We start from the raw sequence: 20399 nt of genomic DNA, 5'->3' as shown, positions 1-20399 counted from the left end.
TCTGACTATTTTGTAGTAAGTAACAAATATGCTTATACATTTTATACACAGTATACATTTTAATTAGTAAATGTATCAGAGTTAAAGTTGGCTGAAATATAAAAACTCAAGTAAAGTACAGATACTCCCAAAAATACTTAAGTACTATTACGAAGTATTGTTACTTTGTTACATTACACCACTGAATAAAAAAACATGGTTACTATAGTTAAACTATGGTAAACACAAATTAACCATGGTCTTGCTACACTAACCATAGTTTAACCATGGTATTTCTAGTAAAACTATGGATTTTACCCCCTGGAACGCAATTTTTTTTTTTTTACCAGAGGACCCACCTCAAAATGGCATTGGGCTAGTTTTGAGTTGCAATTGGGTGGGTTTTGTTGTGAAAACCTGGCAACCCTGTGCCCAAGACTCTATAGTCTCAAAAGCTTTTGGCAAATTCAAGAAACCCCGCCTTTATTTATACAAACTTTTTATCAATTTGACTAGACTTTAACAGCACATTATGGTATATCTCTAGTGAACGATTGTACAAATATGCATTTTGAGTGTATTAGATCATTTCTATATGGTTTCAGACACTCAGTTGACTGAAAAAAAAAATATATATATATATACTAAAAAGAGGATGAGGCGAATACAGCTAAAAACTCGTTTAGCAAAAGGGGTGTGTCTCTTCAGAAAGCCAAAAGAGAAATCGATTCAAGTAAAAGATTCATTAATAAAACATAAACAAAACTAAGCTAATGTAAGTACGAAATGCAAGGTAATACTGAGGTAATATAAACAAAAAATTCATGGAAATACTAAATAGTTTGTACAAAAGTACACTTACATCTGTAAAATATTGCAATTTGATTCTTAAATGACTTGAATGACTAATTCATATGAATAGAGTGCTTTCACAACGCTTCATCAATCAGCCATATTGGCGGCACAGAATGTAAACAATGCCACTGAACCGAACAGAACTCGCAAATTTGGCTGATTATTGCTGCTGAAAATAGTAAATTATTGTCACGTTTTGGCCTGTACTAATCGGTGGGACTGGGAAGAACATTTAGAGTACTATAGACTGCCAAAAGTTATAACAAATCAAGGAAAAGACTGTCTAAGGAAAGAAGGCGTTTGTGGCCAGACTGAACCAGGATTTCCAGAGATGTCTTCATTTTTGAAGAAAAGCTGCTTAGACCAATGATTCATGTTAAATTGCCAATATTTTTTAATTTATCAGGCTTAAGATGTATAGAGCAGTTTATGTTTAAAACATACCTAATTGATAAACAGCAATACGTTTTAACTCAAAATCTAATTAACACAAATCTGTAAATGACAATCCTTTTTTATTTGTTGGGCCATTACTTCTACCGTTGACACATGCCACATTAGTGTAATGAGTATAATATTTATCATTTATTCCATTCAAATCTGTTTTCAACAGGTGCTACATACAGTAATTGAATTTTAGAAGTGGATGTGCATGACAGCAATTTATAGAGAAGATGTGCTGCCATCTTCTGGTTTGATCCTGCTCATTTCTAAAAGAAACTGTAGTAAACATATAAAACTAGTTTTGTAATGACCTGAATAGAGCAAAACGTGTACCAGATATGAACATTGTTTTTGCTTTGTTAGTGTGGGTGAGTGTGTTTATGTTGCAACTGATTTTTGCTGAGATTGCAAGCGGATAAGTAACGGTAAATAATCAGATCAAAATAATCGGGAAACAAATCACAAGAGGCTTTCAGATGCATAAGTATGTCTGGAATTGGTTTATGTTTGTTAAACCCGTGTTACCTCAAGTGTAAGGAATATTTGATTTAATCTTTAAAACACATTACAATTAGAACATGTGGTATTTATTAAGTTTCATCATTTGGTTTCAATATACCGGTAAACCCAAAGTCGCAATTTTCCCCAGATATACTGAAAAAGATTCACTTCAAGACACTTTTTCAGTTAATATACATGCACACGAGTCCAGAGCATATCACTTTGAGAACATTAATTGCATTCTTCTCCATCAAGTGTGCTTTAGAGCAGGAGCATTGCTAGAGTTGGGCTTTTCTTACTTTGATTTTTTGTCTTGTTTCCAGCCAAAATATCTAAAAATTCTTGAATCAAGGAAGGATTTTGGAGACAAGTAAAAATTATTGTCTTGTTTTTAGTAAAAACAAGTCAAAATTAGGTGAGTTTTTGCTTAAAACAAGCAAAATAATCTGCCAATGGGGTAAGAAAAATAATCTAGTTGTCTGCTTGAAATAAGATTTTTTTTTTCTTACCCCACTGGCAGATTATTTAGCTTGTTTTAAGCAAAAACTCACTTAATTTTGACTTGTTTTTACTAAAAACAAGACAATAATTTTTACTTGTCTAGAAAATCCTTCCTGATTCAAGAGTTTTTAGATATTTTGGCTGGAAACAAGACAAAAAAATCTAAGTCAGAAAAGCATTTTTTGCATGTAGCCCCATTATAAAACAACAGGAAACCCATAATTTATTTAAAATACATTAATTTCATGCTAAGTAAATTTCAAATCCATTAACATATTTACTGACATATCACTTACTGATATAAAATTATAATTTATCTTCATTATTGTATTTTGTTATTGCACAATGCAAATCTTTTAATATTATGCCTAATATGTGTTTTAATATCACTATTAATAAAGACTGTATGAACTCTGTATAATACATTTTGTATGTCTTTAAATGCAAGATATTTAAAGTGTACCTAAAGTATGTTTGCAATAGATAACAATTCAATTATTACAAAATTAGTTTTAGCCAGTTTTTGTTTTTTTATTTTTTTTACCAAAAGTACAATTGCAGGGTATTTTTATTAAGCACATACATATGTAAATATATTTGTAGAATACTTTGCACATAATAAATGTATGTGGTATATGTTCTGGATTGCTCAACCTCACTGACCAGATCTTTGATGTTTTATCTAAAATTAAAGTCATTTGTTTTTTCATTACATGTGGATAAATGACCAACTAGATCTGCATGATTCTGGATAAATGGAGAATAACAATTTTATTTTTTTAAAAAGATATCACTATTCTCCTACCATGGTTATGAAAAAACTAAAACAACTAAAACTAAACAAAATACCATGTAATTTCCTAGAGTTTCTACTAAAATTGCTGCAGTCTTTTTATAAAATATATTCAATATTCAACGAATTGTTAATTTTTTTTTTAATTAAGAACAAATGATTCAAGGACTTGCTCATAAAGAAGTCACTTGTTTTATTCCTGAATAAATCAACGTTTTTGAACAAATCTTTTTTTATCAATCAAGTTACGTTGTAATTGATACAATCTTTATTTGTAGTGTCTTCACTTTTCAAAAAGGTGATTTATTCTGATTTGTGATATTTTGCATGGGTTATTGGATTATTGGGTTATTGGATCTGTTTGCGATCTGGCTATTTATTCACTGCAAAAAATGCTTTTCTTACTTTTTTTTTTACTTGTTTCCAGCCAAAATTCTTAAATCAAGAAGGTTTTTATACACAAGTAAAAATTATTTAGAGTTTTTGCTTAGAACAAGCTAAATAATCTGCCAATAGGGTTAGAAAAATCATCTTATTTCAAACAGTTTTCACCATGAACAGTTGGATTTCTATTAATTGGAGAAAAAATTTCTAAAACATTTTATTTGTGAAGTGAATGGTCCATCTTCAAAAAGATCAGGGGCTTTTGGCAAAACATCAGGGGATTAAGCCCCCAACGCCACTGCTTTAGAGATTGCATGGATTAGAAAAAATACAGACAAAGAATAGAAACTAGCATCAGAAGGCTTAACTGTGTACTTTCTAAACATTACCTTAAAGATCTACACAGATTATGACAGCATCTTCACAAGGTCATCCTTCTAAAGAACTAATTTGCAATAACATTTGGCTTCCATGCCCAGAAGAAGACCTTATTTTTGGCCAGAAAAATGCTTATTAAGGAAGCCCTTTGCAGTGTCGAGGGCAGCATCAGCGGGGACTGGAATATGAGGTGCGATGCCAGCACCCTCCCAGGAAGGACCATGAGCAGTGTCTGAATGGCTGGTTGGAATAGACAGGTAGATGCCGCTTTCTCCCACACGGAAGGTCTCTGGGGGGTGACAACCTCCGCGGGTCGTCTCACCGATAATCATTGCACGTCCCAGCCTCTTCATGATAAAAACAAACTCCTCAGCGGCACCAGCGGTCGCTCCACTGATGAGGACTATCACACTTTTTTTGATGCCGTATCTCCTGCCTATAAAGAGTAGAAAAGCAATTAGTATACTTCTTTTAAACTAAAAAATAGGAAAGTATACTTTCGGTCTACTTTTTATGTGCTTCTCAGAAATGTGCTTTATAAACTTCTCAGAAATATACTTAAAATGACATTTAGGTATACTTGACTTATATTTAGAAAAAGTGTAAATATATTTGAGCTCTACTTGTGCTCTGAGAATCTGTGTTTTGTTGTTATCCGCTAGAGGAAATATTTCACATCTTCTGAACAGAATTTACAAAACACAAGTGAAGAAGAAACCGAAACAACAGATGCTTCCACATGTAAACACAATCGTCAGACATAAAACAGCATCAAAACCATATCTATATGTCAAACTGTGTAATGTTGTGGAATAAAATGTCGACCCATGAAGAGGTAATAATGACTGTCAAGCTTTGGGGTGTTGATCAACTCCATCTACGTTTGATTATCATTAATAGTCTTTTTTTAGCGTTTTGTTCAAAATGTTGTTTATATATTACTTTTTATGAAACCCACATTCGAGTGTTTATCAAAAAATAATGCATGAAGCTAGAATAAAATGTTTTTGTTTACAAACTGATACCCTGTTCTTTGTTGTTGTTGTTGTTGTTGTTGTTGATGTGTTGTATGTTGAGATATTCATATAACAACATATATACAAATTAATACCTAGGGACATAGTAGTACACTTAAAGTATGATGTAAAGTTCACTTAAAGAAATCCTACAAGTATACTTGCAGTATAAAAGTATGAGACTATACTTCAAAGTGCACTAAAAATGCATGAAAAAGTATTTAATTAGTAAACTATCAGTATACCTATAAGTTCACTTTTAGACTTTCAGTACAAACTAAAAACATAGACGTTAACTAATTGTGTACTCAAAGTTTTCTACTGTTATTCTCAAAAGTATACTTTTATATACTAGAAAGTGGGCCAGTTTAGTCCCTAGGAGTATTGAAACAGTACACTTAAAAGTACTACTAGTACACTGATATTTGTATACTTACTACAAAATATAATTGAACCTTACTTAAGTGTACTTAATAAAATAAACTTGAAGTATACTTCTTTTGGGTAAGGCAATACATTAGTGTGGAATTAAACTTTGATGAGCTCAAGGAATATCTCCTGCCTATGAAGAGTAGAAATGCACAGTTAATTTTGCAGTACAGATGTGGCCTTTAATAATACACGTTTTTCACACAACAGCGTACAATTCATCACTTGTGATCACTAAGCTCTCTGCAGGCCCCTTTTTAGATTTTTTTTAGAAACATTGTTGTGCTTCCCACAATATCCACTAGCTGACACAACGAACAACCACAGACAGATCAGACTGCTTTTGATGACAATAATTCAAGTCAGCACACTGATTTATTTAGTCTTACTAAAAGTTAATTAAAAAACGATTTGAGTGATCCAAAAGTGATCAATCATGCATATTTACATAAAGTTCTATATATACCAATAACAACCCTATAGCAAAAAAGTAATAGATTTATTTTATACTTAGTACTTAAGTCTATTGCCATATTTACTGACATTTTGCTTGAGACTTAATGATACAAAAACTGTAATTAAACTTTATTTGGAGTACTACTGCACAATACACATTTCTTAATATTTAGCCTAAAATATGTTTCCATGTCATTATTGATGAGGATTGTATGATCTTTAAATACAAAATTTACCTGAAGTGTACTTGCAATTGTTCCACTTTAGCACAATCAAATATACTTAAGTATATCTTTAGTTGGACTTCAGCGCAACTTCCGCAAATTAAAGTGCATTAAGCACAAAATGAATTGTTCTAATTTAGCAGACTTTAGGTACAGTTTAGTATACCAAAAGTATAATTGCAGGGTGTTTTTATTAAGTGCATAAAATATATTTGTAGTATGCTTAGCATGAAATAGATGTATTTTAAATACATTTTAGTATTTACTAGGGAATATACAACAAATTCAGGACACTGCACTTGTTGGGAATAGATCAAGCAATCTAAAACAATTGGTCTGCACAGTGAGTAAAATGATAAACATGTAAGGAATAATAGTGACAAAAGTATGAAAAATAGTAATTTTAGTAATGTACCTGTAAGTTGTGAACGGGTCAGAAGATCTCTTGTGCTATTGGAGGGTCTGTCGTACACATGGTCCAGCACAATCAGCTTGTCATCGTCAAAGAAATATGAGGAAAAGCCAGCAATGGAGGCAGTAGACCCACCAACATTGTTCCTTAAAATATAGATGGTCATATCAGATTATGGTCAAAGTTGGATTTAAAATGTCAGAAATCGTATATGTTATTGGATTTATAGAGTGACAGACATATACCCAGTGTTGGGGATAATGCATTACAAGAAACGCGAGTTTCGTAATCAGATTTTTTTTTCAAAAAAGTAACACTAGTCACTTTTTGTTTCCTTTACGCATTTAATCCCATTTTATTAACCAATGTTGATCCAATTCAACCAAAATTTACTTTAGATTAACTAACATTTGTGCTTCAAGATCAGTCCTTTCGTCTATTTTCCGTTGATGGACAGAACTTCACCAACATTATTTGTAGCACCTGCCATTCAATAATCACAGTGAACTTCGTGTTTTGTCACTTTTGATATAATACAAAGTTTCAAATTCTCAAATTCCCAAGAAAAAAATAGCTCTAGAAAGATGCATTTTACTAGATATATGCATCAGTGTTATTTTAGTAAAAAAAACCTAAGCAGTTCCCCTTCAGTCGAATCACTTCGACGTTACATGGGAATTCGCTTAGAATCCAATCATCTCTGAGCCTTATACAAAAGGCCAATGAAAATTGGCGAGTGGCATTTGCATGACGCGCCACGCCCCGTACATACGGGTATAAATAGCGACGTCATGCGCCAGTCAGACAGCTTCTTCGCTTCAGATCCGGTCTGATGTTGAGCTGTTGTCTCTCTACAAGAGCCGATTTTCTTCAAGAAGTTCTTCAAAGAGTTCCTGCTCTCTCTCCTGACGTGTTGCTTACTAAAAGAGATTCTTTTGCAACCGTCAGCGATCTCCTGCGGGCTGCCGTTTTCACGGCCATACAGCCGCTCTGCTTTCCAGCGATAAAAGTCCCGTTGAGTGCACAGCCGCCCCGCGGCTTTTTCCCTGGGCAGACCGGGAGCTAAAAGAGCAATTTCTCGCGGCCGTAAGACGTTCTTTTCAGAATGGCTTTTCGGCCGTGCGCTTCAGGATGCGGTAGTTTCCTCCCTCCTGCGGACGGACATGATCACTGCCTCACGTGTTTGGGGAGTGAGCACGCTGAGGCAGCGTTCATGGATGGTGAATGCATTCATTGCGAATGCATGACCATGACCATGCTGAAGTCCCGCCGCTCGTTCGCGAGGCGGCTCCCCCCGTCTTCCTCCCGCGGTCCGTCGTTAAGCCGCCAATGCTTTTCGGCCACCGCGGCGAGACGCGGGGGGGACTTAACTGTCACCGTGCAGAACGCACCGCCGGCCCAGAAAGCCCTGCGGTCTTCTGTCACACAGCATGGTCCCGTCGAGTTCCCGGAGCAGTACGCTTCCCCGCCCAGCGGGCTGAGCGTCTCCTTCGGTGCTCCTGCGGAGGATGAGATGTCGACCGCAGCATCAGAGGGAGAGTCGTTCGGTGAGGCGGACGCTTCGGCGGCGCGACCCCCTCCAGAGGTGGCCGCTCCGTCTGAGGTGGACGTCGAGCTGTCGACTATGCTTCTCCGGGCCGCCAGGGGGATCGGTTTGGAGGTGCCTCAGGCGCCCCCGGCCGATCCTTCTAGGCTGGATGATTGGTTCCTGGGGAGGGCCCCCGCGGCTCCACCTCGCCCCCCCTCGGTCCCATTCTTCCCGGAGGTGCACGAGGAGCTGACAAGATCTTGGCGGGCCCCTTTTTCATCACGGCCCCGCCCCAGCTCCTCTCCCCTCACCACCCTCGATGGCGGGGCGGCCAGGGGGTATGCAGCGATTCCCCGGGTCGAGCGCGCTGTAGCGGTGCACTTGTGCCCGCGCGGCGCTGCCACCTGGCGGGATCGTCCGCATCTCCCGTCCAGGGCGTGTGAGCGTTCGTCCGCTCTTGCGGGCCGCGTTTATCACGCCGCTGGACAGGCCGCCACCGCCCTGCACGCTATGGCGATCTTACAAGTGTATCAGGCCCAGGCCCTGAAACAGCTGCACGAGGGTGGTCCCGACCAGGGAGTTATGGAAGAACTCCGCGCCGCCACCGACTTCGCCCTACGGGCGACGAAGGTCACGGCGCGTTCCCTTGGTCAGGTGATGTCCACAGCCGTGGTCCAGGAGCGACACCTATGGCTCACTCTGGCCCAGATGGCAGACGTCGACAAGGCTCGCTTTCTTGACGCTCCTGTCTCCCAGAGTGGCCTGTTCGGCGACACTGTCGAGGACTTTGCCCAGCAGTTCTCGGCAGTCCAGAAGCAGAGGGAGGCCATCCAACACATCCTGCCTCGCCGCGAGTCCATCCCGCCGCCGGTGGCTCAGCCTTCCTCCGCTCGTCGCCGAGGGCGCCCCCCCGCGGCCCCCACCAAACCTGCTCCGTCGCCTGCTGAACCCAAGAAGGAGACGGCCCGACGTCGAGCCGGCCGCGGGGGTGGGGCGCCGCCCGCCTCTCAGGGACCTGCAAAGAACACCCGCAAAAGAGCCGCGAAACGTCCCTGACGCGGGCAACCCGGAGGTGGAGAAGTTTGTTCTTCAGGGGACGAGAACATCTACGTCCCCGCTCCCGGTGGAGGGCCGGGGGTTGTTGTGCACTTTAACGCTGCCGCCGGCCCACGGGTCGGCGGTACCCACAACTTCAATAAAAGAGCAATTTCCTTCACCTCCGGGGCCTCGGCCCCGTGTTCCCGTTCCGGGCGGCACCAGGATGCCCTCTCGGAGCCGGACTCGGAGCTGTCTTTCGCCAGCGCGGGAACCTGGGAAGAAGGTAGGCCCTGCTCAGAGCAGCTTGTCTCCCCTTCCTGTTCCCCCCCTAGGCTGCCCCACCACGGTCACGTCGGTCAACGTTCCCTTGACACCCCTGTCGAGGCGCTTGGGGGCCTGGCTTCAGCTCCCCAGCCCCTCGCGGTGGTTGATACGGACGGTACGTCTCGGCTATGCGATTCAGTTCGCCAAAGCTCCGCCCAGGTACAGAGGTGTCCTTCACACTCGTGTCCACTCAGACACCCACGCCGCTGTCCTGCGTGCAGAGGTCGCAGTCCTACTGGCGAAGGATGCGATCGAGCTTGTCCCTCCAGCCGAGATGAGGTCAGGGTTTTACAGTCCCTACTTCATCGTGCCCAAAAAGAGTGGTGGGTTAAGACCCATCCTGGATCTCAGAGTCCTGAATCGGTCCCTTCTCAGGCTGCCGTTCAAGATGCTCACGACGAAGCGCATGCTCACATGCATTCGTCCCCAGGATTGGTTTGCAGCCATCGACCTGAAGGACGCGTACTTCCATGTCTCGATTCTTCCTCGCCACAGGCCCTTTCTTCGGTTTGCGTTCGAGGGTCGAGCATACCAGTACAAAGTTCTCCCATTCGGCCTGTCCCTCTCTCCTCGCGTTTTCACCAAGGTTGCGGAAGCGGCCCTGGCCCCTCTTTGGCTGTCAGGTTTCCGCATCCTCAACTATCTCGACGACTGGCTTCTGTTAGCCCACTCTCGAGAGGTGCTATGCGACCAGAGGGACCTGGTGCTTCAGCACCTCAGCCGCCTGGGCCTTCAGGTCAACCGAGAAAAGAGCAAACTCTCCCCAGTGCAGAGGATCTCTTTTCTCGGTGTGGAGCTGGACTCGGTCTCCATGACAGCCCGTCTCACCAACGAGCGCGCTCAGTCGGTGCTGAGATGTCTAGATTTATTCAGGCACAAGACAGCGGTTCCTCTAAAAACTTTTCAGAGGCTCCTGGGGCATATGGCAGCTGCGGCCGCGGTAACGCCGCTGGGCTTGCTTCATATGAGACCGCTTCAGCACTGGCTACACGACCGAGTCCCGAGACGGGCATGGCACCGTGGCACACTCCGGATTGGCGTTTCCCCGCAGTGTCGCCGCCTGTTCAGCCCGTGGTCAGACCCTGCTTTTCTCCAGGCCGGAGTACCCCTGGGACAGGTGTCCAGGCACATCGTGGTTTACACGGATGCCTCCACCACGGGTTGGGGTGCTGTGTGCAACGGGCAAGCAGCTTCGGGCTCCTGGACAGGACCTCGACTGCAGTGGCACATCAATTGCCTCGAGTTGTTGGCTGTGCTTCTGGCCCTTCGTCGCTTCCGACCGACGTTGCGTCAGAAGCACGTACTTGTGCGTACCGACAGCACTGCGACTGTGGCTTATATCAACCGCCAGGGCGGCCTCCGCTCCCGTCGCATGTCACAACTCGCCCGCCGTCTGCTCCTCTGGAGTCTAACGTGGCTAAAATCGCTACGTGCCATTCACATTCCGGGGGAACTCAACCGTGCAGCCGATCAGCTCTCACGGCAGTCCACCCTCCCTGGAGAATGGCGACTCCACCCCGAGACAGTCCAGCTGATTTGGAGGCATTTCGGGGAGGCCCAGATAGATCTGTTTGCCTCCCCCGAATCCTCCCACTGCCAGCAGTTCTTCTCCCTCAACGAGGTATCCCTCGGCAGGGACGCTCTGGCCCACAGCTGGCCTCCGGGGCCCAAGTACGCCTTTCCCCCAGTGAGCCTCCTTGCACAGACCCTGTGCAAGATCAGGGAGGACGAGGAGCAGGTTCTCCTGGTCGCCCCATACTGGCCTGCCAGGACCTGGTTCCCAGAACTCATTTCCCTCGCGGCAGCCCCTCCCTGGAAAATCCCCTTGAGGAAGGACCTTCTTTCTCAGGGGATGGGCACTATTTGGCACCCACGTCCCGATCTATGGAACTTGCACGTCTGGCTCCTGGACGGGACGCTTCAGACCTCGCCGGCCTTCCACAGGCCGTGGTAGAAACCATCACTCAGTCCCGAGCCCCCTCTACAAGGCAGGCGTACGCACTGAGGTGGGGTCTATTCGTCGACTGGTGTTCCTCACGAGAACAGGACCCACAGAGATGCACGATTGCAGTAGTGCTTTCCTTCCTGCAAGAGAAGTTGGAGCGCAGGCTGTCCCCTTCGACTCTCAAAGTGTATGTCGCCGCTATTGCCGCACATCACGATGCAGTGGATGGATCATCCCTAGGTAAGCACCCTCTGGTCGTGAGATTCCTCAGAGGCGCTAGGAGGATCAATCCTCCCAGACCGCGCCTCGTACCCTCTTGGGACCTCTCCGTCGCCCTCCAGGGCCTGCGGGGACCTCCCTTCGAGCCCCTCGCCTCAGTTGAGCTTAAGTTTCTGTCATTGAAGACAGCGCTCCTGACTGCGTTGGCCTCCATCAAGAGGGTGGGGGATCTGCAAGCTTTCTCTGTCGACGAAGCGTGCCTGGAGTTCGGGCCCGGCGATTCTCACGTCATCCTGAGACCCCGGCCCGGCTATGTGCCCAAGGTTCCCACCACGCCTTTCCGCGATCAGGTGGTGAACCTGCAAGCTCTGCCCTTGGAGGAGGCAGACCCAGCTATAGCATCGTTGTGTCCAGTCCGTGCTCTGCGCACCTACGTAGACCGCACTCGGCACTTCAGACGCACCGAGCAGCTCTTTGTTTGCTTCGGAGGTCAGCAGAAAGGGAATGCTGTCTCCAAACAGAGGTTGGCGCATTGGGTGGTAGAAGCCATCTCCCTGTCTTACTTATATCAGGGAGAGCCTTGCCCCTTAGGCTTGCATGCCCACTCCACACGGAGTGTTGCATCTTCCTACGCGTTGGCACTTGGCGCCTCATTAGCGGACATCTGCAGAGCTGCCGGCTGGGCGACACCAAATACCTTTGCCAGGTTTTACAACCTTCGCTTAGAGGCCGTCTCTTCCCGAGTTCTGACAGGTGACCGGGAGGACGGCTAGTGTCGGCTTGCTGCGCCATTCCCACGTGGATCCGTGCGCTATCTCCCAGTTTGTTCCCTCCGGCGAACCTGGGTCCTCCATGCCCCTCAGTCCGGGCTAGACGCGGAGTAGCTCTTGACTGTGCTCCTGCCAGGTCTCCTTCGCCCCGCAGGTTGTGGCTATTTTTCTCTATATTTTTCCAGGGGTCAACCAGAAGGCCTCTGTTTCCCTCGTATATCCCTAAAACCCCTTATGGATATATTGAATTTCTTACTTTCACATGGACAGAATTCATGTCTCCGCCCCCCCAACCCCTGCTTCAGTTTCTGGCATCCCTGGGGTCCCCCCTTCTCGGGCCCCAGGGCGTTGGGAAGGTTACGTTAACGTCCGCCTGTTGACACGTCCGCCTGCCGGCACGTGGTCGTTGCGTAACGCGGCGCAGGGACGTGGCTTGTTCCATAGGGTCAGTTCCCATGTAACGTCGAAGTGATTCGACTGAAGGGGAACGTCTAGGTTACGTAGGTAACCCTCGTTCCCTGAAGGAGGGAACGGAGACGTTACATCCCCTGCCACGTCCCTGTCGTCGCGCTGACGCCGGCTCATCCCGGCTCCTCAGCGAAGAACCTGTCTGACTGGCGCATGACGTCGCTATTTATACCCGTATGTACGGGGCGTGGCGCGTCATGCAAATGCCACTCGCCAATTTTCATTGGCCTTTTGTATAAGGCTCAGAGATGATTGGATTCTAAGCGAATTCCCATGTAACGTCTCCGTTCCCTCCTTCAGGGAACGAGGGTTACCTACGTAACCTAGACGTTACTTTTTGTCTTCTTTATGTGTTTAATCCCCTTTTATTAACCAATGTCTTTGCTGCTGACCTTTGTTGATGCAATTCAACCATACTAATAAGCAAATTTACTTTAGATTAACTAACAATTGTGCTTTATTTTTCTCATTCCTGAAGAGTGTTGAACTTCCTTTTCATCCAGTTCTCTTGCACAGACATGAAATTACTTTTCCTTCAGTCTCAAGCTTATTCATTTAAATTTAAATTTTTGGTGTGGAAGTGCTTTTACATTTGCTAAAAATCAAACTTTTTATATTAAAAACAGACAAGCAAGCCCTGCCCAGATTTAAAAATGTAATGTAATGCACTACTAAAAGTAATGTAACGCACTACTTCCCATAAAAGGTAACATAATTAGTTACTTTTTTAGGGAGTAACGCAACATTGTAATGCATTACTTTTAAAGGTAACTTTCCCCAACGCTGCATATATCCAATAGAATAATCACCTCAGATCAATGATGAGCGCATCAGTGTCGACCACTTTGTTCCAGACATGCTCCGTGATGATCTCTGCAACATGTTCGAAATCTCCAAACATGTCAAAGCGAAGGTAACCAATGTTGTTTTCCAACACATCAGTGTGGAAAGAAACTTTGATGAGCTGAATGAACATCTCAGGTGGGATATTCTAGAAGTTAAAGGACAGACAGGAAGACATTTTGCCTCAACAACCAACATGTCTAAATAGTTAAAATGTTTTCTTCAAGACTTACCTTTGAAGGAAGTACAGGGACATTCCTGGTGGCCCTCAAGCACTTGTCTCCTGACAGTTTTAGGAGGTCAGCGGAGAGCTTTGCTTCCAGTTCTTCCTTTGTGGAGATCAGGCTGTATTCCCCATTAGCCACAACTGCTCCAAGCTTCTCAGCGACGTCGTCCCCAACGCTCGGAAATGCATAGTTGTCTGCGACCAGCGTGGCTGCCGCCTGAACCAACCCTGGGATTTCAGCACGAAGTTTAATGATTGCAATTGCAGCATCAAGGGCGTCTTCTGGAGCAACTTCAACGTCTGGAGCCACTCCGTTGATCTCCCAGGTCTTGCATGTGATGGGGTTGATGGACTTGGCGACTGGCACAGATACATAGAAGTCAGTATCGCCTACCTTGATTTTGTTGATCTTTATACTTCCCCCAGCTGTGTTCTCTCCAACAATGGTGGCTCTTTTAAGGTTTTTAAGGCAGTATGCAACATCTTCTGCAATCCCGAGAGTATTCTTGCTTGTTAGAATGATCAAGGGTTTGGAGGTTCCGTACCTCTTTCCCAACAGGGTCGGCATTGACCAAAGCTCTATGGTGACATCTGAGGTGCGATCGTACACCGAATCGATGTGGATTAGAGGCTCAGCATCTGTGTAGTAAGACACGATGTATGGAATTCCAGATAGCTCACCAGTGACCGCGCTGCGGAAGTCAAGAATCATGGCAGATGTTGGGAGCATTTTATCCCAGATGTACTCTAGCAAAATAGGCCCAACTTTCTGAGCCATCTCCTCTCCGATGATGTGTTGAATCTTCAGGTAGCCAATGTTACCATCTAGGACTTCAACTTTGACAGTGCCTTTGATCATTTCGGCCAGGTGCTCTGCTGGGATGTCAGGCATGGCTGGAGGCGCCACAGGTATGAAACCTGGCTCATATGTGACTTGCACTCTGGAATCGAAAATAGTTTTTGCAACCCCGTCAGTCAGAGCACTGGCAATGTTGGCCGGATCTGAAATGCTGAGGATCTCCGTGTTACCGCTTGCAGCATCAATTGCCTCTTCCATGCCGGCGAGTTTTTCCGGTGAGCAGTAATTGTCCATGAGAATTTTGGCCATATCCGCAATAAGCGTTGGGGAGAAATCACAGTGAGCTACATTACTGAAGATCAACAGCGATGCAAGTAGAAGTAGAGCTTGAGCCATTTTTTTCTGTTTTGGTTTTCTTGCTAATGTGCCGCAGCTGAACTCTCCTTCTGCAAGGAGGTTTGTCAACTGAGTCTGCTTCGACCGTCAGGTTTCTGTTAACACACGCATAAGAAGCTTTTCCTCACAATAAAACCTTAATCTCATTAGCCAAAGTTCTTTAGTTAGACAATAACAAGCTAAATATGTATGTTGCATACAGTTGCAAATTATTCAACCCCCAGAGACTGCAATACTTTTAGATCCAGGAATTTATAAAAAGGGCATCTATAACAGATTACTGGCACATTAAAAGTGTTAATGTCAATATTTTCATACAACAAAATATATACAGATTAATACCTAAATAGGGACATAGTAGAATACTTAATGTATGATGTAAAGTTCACTTAAAGAAAACTTATGAGTATACTTGCAGTACAAACTAGTATTTAAATGAGACTATACTTCAAAGTGTACTAAAAATGCATGAAAAAGCATTTAATTTGTAAACTATCAGTATAGCTTTATGTTCACTTTTAGTATACTTGCAGTACAAACTGAAAACATAGATGTAAACTAGTTGTGTACTCAAAGTTTACTACTGTTATACTTAAACATATACTTTTAAATACTATGTATTTACTACATAAAGGATACTTAAAAATTTACTTGAACTTTACTTAAGTATACTTAATAAAATAAACTTGAAGTATGGTTCTTTTTGGTAAGGGTATGTCATAATTATTCAACCCCTTTTCAACATTGCTGTTTTTTGCTTAGAACAAGCTAAATAATCTGCGATTGGGGTAAGCAAAGAAATAAATCTTATTTCAAACTGAAAACAAGATTATTTTTCTTATGCCATTGGCAGATTGTTTAGCTTGTTTCAAGCAAAAACTCACTGAATTAAAAAACTAAATGTTCTCTGCAGCAAAATGTCTTGCAGGTCAAGGGGGTTGAATAATTTAGATGAATGTAAATTTTTACCACTTATATTTTGATACATTTCTGGTATTCATTTGTATTTTTTATTTTGTTATTTTTGTATTTAATTGTGCAGTAGTAAGGAAATACAATTAGGTGTATTAAATAACCTTTTGTTCTAATTTCAGTGGATACAGCAGAAAAAGTTATGCAAAAGAAACATTTACTGAGCCTTCTATTTTATTTTATTGTATCAGCATGTCTATTCGTTACATTACTATGAGTATACAAAAAACAAGTCAAAATTAAGTGTGTTTTTGCTTGAAACAAGCAAAATAATCTGCCAATGGGGTAAGAAAATAAATCTTGTTTTCTGTTTGAAATAAAATTTTACCCCATTAGCAGATTATTTAGCTTGTTCTAACTTAATTTTAACTTGTTTTTCTGAAAACAAGAAAAAATTTTTTACTCGTCTAGACAATCCTTCTTGATTTAAGAATTTTTAAACATTTTGGCTGGAAAGAAATCAGTTTTTGGTTAAACTTGTTCTTTTGATTATGGAGTTGTGAAAGTGAACAAATACTAAGGCCCTTAATTCTATTTCCCAGATTTGATCTTTTGGAACTTTGCGCCAATTATTTTTTGTGCGACATTAAGTGCGTCACTCGCTTGAGCTACTATATGTGGTTCAACCCCAGACACGCTCCATGCTTTCCCAGTAACTGCACTCAAAACTGCCTGATTGGGAATAGAAGCATACAGGATGCTATTCCCAATTTGGTATGTTCCACTTGAGAGAGCACCTCCATTAGTGACTTCTCCAATAACAGTGGCTCTTCCCAAGTCTTTCATTGTTTTAGCAAACGCCTCGGCGGCTGATCCAGTGACGTGACTCGTCAGAATATAGACGTCTTTCTGAGATCCATACCTCTGTCCTAACACATCTGGAAGGGTCATAACCTTTGTCGCATTTGTTTCAGAGCGATCAAAAATGGTGTAAAGGTGTTTCAAAGGTTGTGCGTCAAAGAAATAGGTGCAAAGTAGTGGAATAGCTGTGGAATATCCACCTGTGTTGTGTCTAAGGTCAATTATAAGCACGTCCGTGTTCACTAGATTGTTCCATATGGCTTTGACAAACTGGAAACCAATTGCTCGCAGAACCTTTATGTCCTCCATCATGTCGAATCTCAAATAGCCAATATTTCCAAACAGTGTCTCTACTTTAAATAAGGCATCAATGATGAAGTCAGCCTCTTCGGGAGAAGGGATTTTGGGAGTGTTATGAAGGAATTCGGGTTCAATTTCACAGTTGAAAATGTGTAGTCTGTGATCTCCCGAAGACTCTTGGAGATCTGTGGATAGTTGAGATTCGAGCGATTCAAAGTCTACAACTGAGCGATAAAGTCCTTGTTTTAGTTTAATCTCTAACAGTCTATTCACTTCATCTGCAACCTCAGGTACAATGTAATGAGTTTCCAAAAGATCTCCAGCTTCTTCTAGCAAAGCCGGGATGTCCTTATGAAATGCAATGATTTCATAAACTCGCTCGATTGCGTCTTCAGCAAGCACGATTGCGTCTGGAACTACACCGCCTCCAAGCCAGCATTCCCCATGTACATCAATGAAATTCATGATTGGGATGGTAATCCCAAGGCTTGTTTCTTCAACCTGAAAAGTTCTGGAGTGAAGAAGCATTCCAGAAGTGATTTCCCCAACGACAGTGCCTCGGTGCAAGGACTGCATCAGAAAAGCAAACTCTTCTCCGGCTTCAGCGGTGTAATAGCTTGTCAAAACATAAATACCTTTTCTGGAACCGTAGGAAGGCTCGCTGATGTTTCGGAGGGTGTGAAAATCAATGGTTGTGTTCTGGATGCTGTCGTAGATTGAAAACAGGTGGATATCTGATGAGATGTCAAACATGTAGGAAAGCAGAATCGGCAAGGCCTCAGTGGATCCGCCGGAGTTATAACGCAGATCGATGATTAGGTTCTCTGTGTCTTGCACTGGTCTCCAGACCATGTCTATGATTCGATCATTTAGTTCAATCAACGTCGTAGGTGTAGGAAATCTGTCAAAACGCAAATATCCAATGTTTCCTGACAGAATTTCCAATTTGAATAATGCATCATTAAGATTATCAACAGATGAATGGGTTTTGGCTGTTGCATCCAGTTCCTCCTCCCTGTTGGACAATCTTTTGATGTTTAAACGAGGGTCTTCAAAGACTGACTGCAGCTCATAATTAAGTTTCGCCGCCAAGTCCTCTTCAGAAACCACTGTGGAGAAGTCTGTTTTACCAAGATGGTTTAGCAAAGCTGGGATTCTATCTTTAAATGCATAAAATTGTTTAATAATATCTGACACATTTTTAACCACTTTCGGTATTGCTTTTCGGATGGCGATGAGAGATTTGCCTTTGGCAATTGCATCTTTTGGGTTGAGGATGACAGATGGCGACACTCCGGTCACTTCCCAACTCTGTCCTGTCATAGGGTTCACAGATCTAGCAACAGGGACTGTTATATAAAACCCAGAGTCACAGACTTTTAACTTTTCAACCTTAACTGACCCACCAGCGGACCTTTCTCCAACAATGACGGCTCTTTTTAGATGTTTTAAGATGTAGGCAAGAGCTTCCGCTGCACCCGTGGTGCGCCTGCTGATTAAAACAATCAGCTCTTTCCTTTTCCCATATCTTTCACCTAGATGGTTCAACATCGTCCATAATTTCTTTGTAGAGTTGGTGGGTCGTTCATAAATGGTGTCAATGTGCAAAAGTGGTTCTGAGTCAGAAAAATACGAAACGATGTATGGCACACCGGAGATCTCTCCAGCTGTGCTGAAACGTAGATCAAAGATCATCGCTGATGTATGGACAACCTTCTTCCAGATGTTGTCATGAAGAAGGCGTCCCAGTTTCACCACAGTCTCCTGACCTATAATACGGTCAATCCTCAGGTAACCGACGTTGTTATCCATCACCTCCAGTTTAACCGTATTCCTGATTAGCCGTATCAGCTGTTCCGTGGGCAGCGACTGAAGCGCAGGTGACGTGATCGGAATATAATTAGGCTCGTAAGACACGGTCAGTCTGGGGTCATTAAGTGCACCTTGAATGCCTGCACTCAGCACGGCTGCCAGTGTTTTCCGATCAGAGATGTGTAGGATTTCTCCACTGCTTATGGCTTGTTGGATTGCCTCCTGCATGCCAACTAGGTTCTCTGGGAAGCAGTAGTTCTCGAGCAAAATTTGAGCCATATCCAAGACAAGCGCAGGCTGAAATGATGCATCGATGAGCAAGACCTGACAAGCAACTATGATTACAAAAACTCTTAGAGTCCCTGCCATCTTTCGCAGTTGGTTGATGAATTTCGTCTAAAACCAAAGGTTTTGTCCATTCATTTGGTGAAGAGGTGTTTACTCAGCTAGGTTTTTGACAACAGCAACCACATAAGAGGCTTTTGCTCTGCATAAACCTTTAATCACATTATCTCCAGTGCATCAGCAATGCAATCACAGGTAAAAATCAATAATTGTCAGAGAAGATATAAAATAAAAGATATAAAATACACAGCTTCATTTTGAGGTGAGACACTGCAGGTGAATAGGGTAAAAAAATTAACTAATAGTTATTACTTTACTTACAGTTGATTGATTACGTTGATAACTGCAAACATTTTTTTTGTATTACAAGTTTTCTAAAATGTTAGGTTTACATATGCAAATGAGGCATTATTTAATGAAATATACACTAATTTGCATATATTCCTAGTACAAAAATCTAAACACTGGATGAAGTCAGTTTCAAAATTCTGGTTTAATTTTTGACATATTCGAGTCAAATGTTTTTACAGAGGGGATTTTGGATCTCATTTCGTCACTCCATAATTCAGAAAAAACTCAAAACAGAAAGGAAACACTATATTTTTTACTATTTTTGGGGGAATAAAGTATAAAATTACTAAACTGGTAGTTTACTGGGACAATACTTCAATATTTTTTGGGAAGGGATATGATGACAGAATTGAAATTTTTTGGGTAAAAACAAGATGTTCGTTTGCAAGGAAAGTGAATCGTACTGTATTATAGAAGACAAAATGCTTAAGTACGGTATATTGATTGGAAAGTTTAGCCTTTGTTTTACAATTTACTACTTCATTTACTCTCACTGCGAAAAATTCTTTTCTTACTTTTTTGTCTTGTTTCCAGCCAAAATATCTAAAAATTCTTAAATCAAGAGCGATTTTCTAGACAAGTAAAATTTGTCAAAATAAAGTGAAAATAAAGAAAAAACACTTAAATAAAGCAAAAACACTTAATTTTGACTTGTTTTCTGAAAACAAGACAATAATTGTTACTCATCTGGAAAATCCTTCTTGATTTAAGAATTTTGAGAAATTTTGGCTGGAAACAAGACAAAAAATCTAAGTAAGAAAAGCATTTTTTGCAGTGCTCAATGTTTTTGACCATGTTAGATTTCCTAAGAATATTTTCAGCAATAAAACATTAAAGATATAGTTGACTGAAATTCTGGAAATTATATTGCAGTAAATTCCTGATAGATT

General features: G+C 42.5%; 2 protein-coding genes across 2 annotated transcripts; both read right to left on the bottom strand.

Annotated features, from left to right (window-relative positions):
* Positions 1 to 1843: 1843 nt before the first annotated feature.
* Positions 1844 to 15011, bottom strand: rbp3 (retinol binding protein 3). The gene is made up of 4 exons (XM_073828593.1): positions 13741 to 15011; positions 13474 to 13655; positions 6376 to 6518; positions 1844 to 4271 (listed from the first exon to the last, which is right to left on the bottom strand). Exons 1-4 carry the CDS (start codon positions 14926 to 14928, stop codon positions 3946 to 3948), a joined length of 1839 nt encoding a protein of 612 aa, XP_073684694.1. The 5' UTR covers positions 14929 to 15011; the 3' UTR covers positions 1844 to 3945.
* Positions 15012 to 16360: 1349 nt separating this feature from the next.
* On the bottom strand, positions 16361 to 19182 carry irbpl (interphotoreceptor retinoid-binding protein like). Its single transcript, XM_073828592.1, has one exon. The coding sequence runs from the start codon at positions 19180 to 19182 to the stop codon at positions 16432 to 16434; it is 2751 nt and encodes a 916-aa protein (XP_073684693.1). The 3' UTR covers positions 16361 to 16431.
* Between the last annotated feature and the right edge of the window lie 1217 nt (positions 19183 to 20399).

Source organism: Garra rufa, chromosome 22, assembly GCF_049309525.1.
Source record: "Garra rufa chromosome 22, GarRuf1.0, whole genome shotgun sequence".
NCBI lineage: Eukaryota > Metazoa > Chordata > Actinopteri > Cypriniformes > Cyprinidae > Garra > Garra rufa.
This window is presented reverse-complemented; position numbering and strand designations above follow the sequence as displayed.

Bases quoted from the DNA above. Each gene is read 5' to 3' on its own strand.
- rbp3 (XM_073828593.1), bottom strand. From the start codon at position 14,928: ATGGCTCAAGCTCTACTTCTACTTGCATCGCTGTTGATCTTCAGTAAT. The intron at 13,656-13,740 runs GTAAGTCTTGAA...TTTAACTTCTAG, and splicing joins TCCCTGTACTTCCTTCAAAG to AATATCCCACCTGAGATGTT. The intron at 4,272-6,375 runs GTACATTACTAA...TACTCTTTATAG, and splicing joins GACCCGTTCACAACTTACAG to GCAGGAGATACGGCATCAAA.
- irbpl (XM_073828592.1), bottom strand. From the start codon at position 19,182: ATGGCAGGGACTCTAAGAGTTTTTGTAATCATAGTTGCTTGTCAGGTC.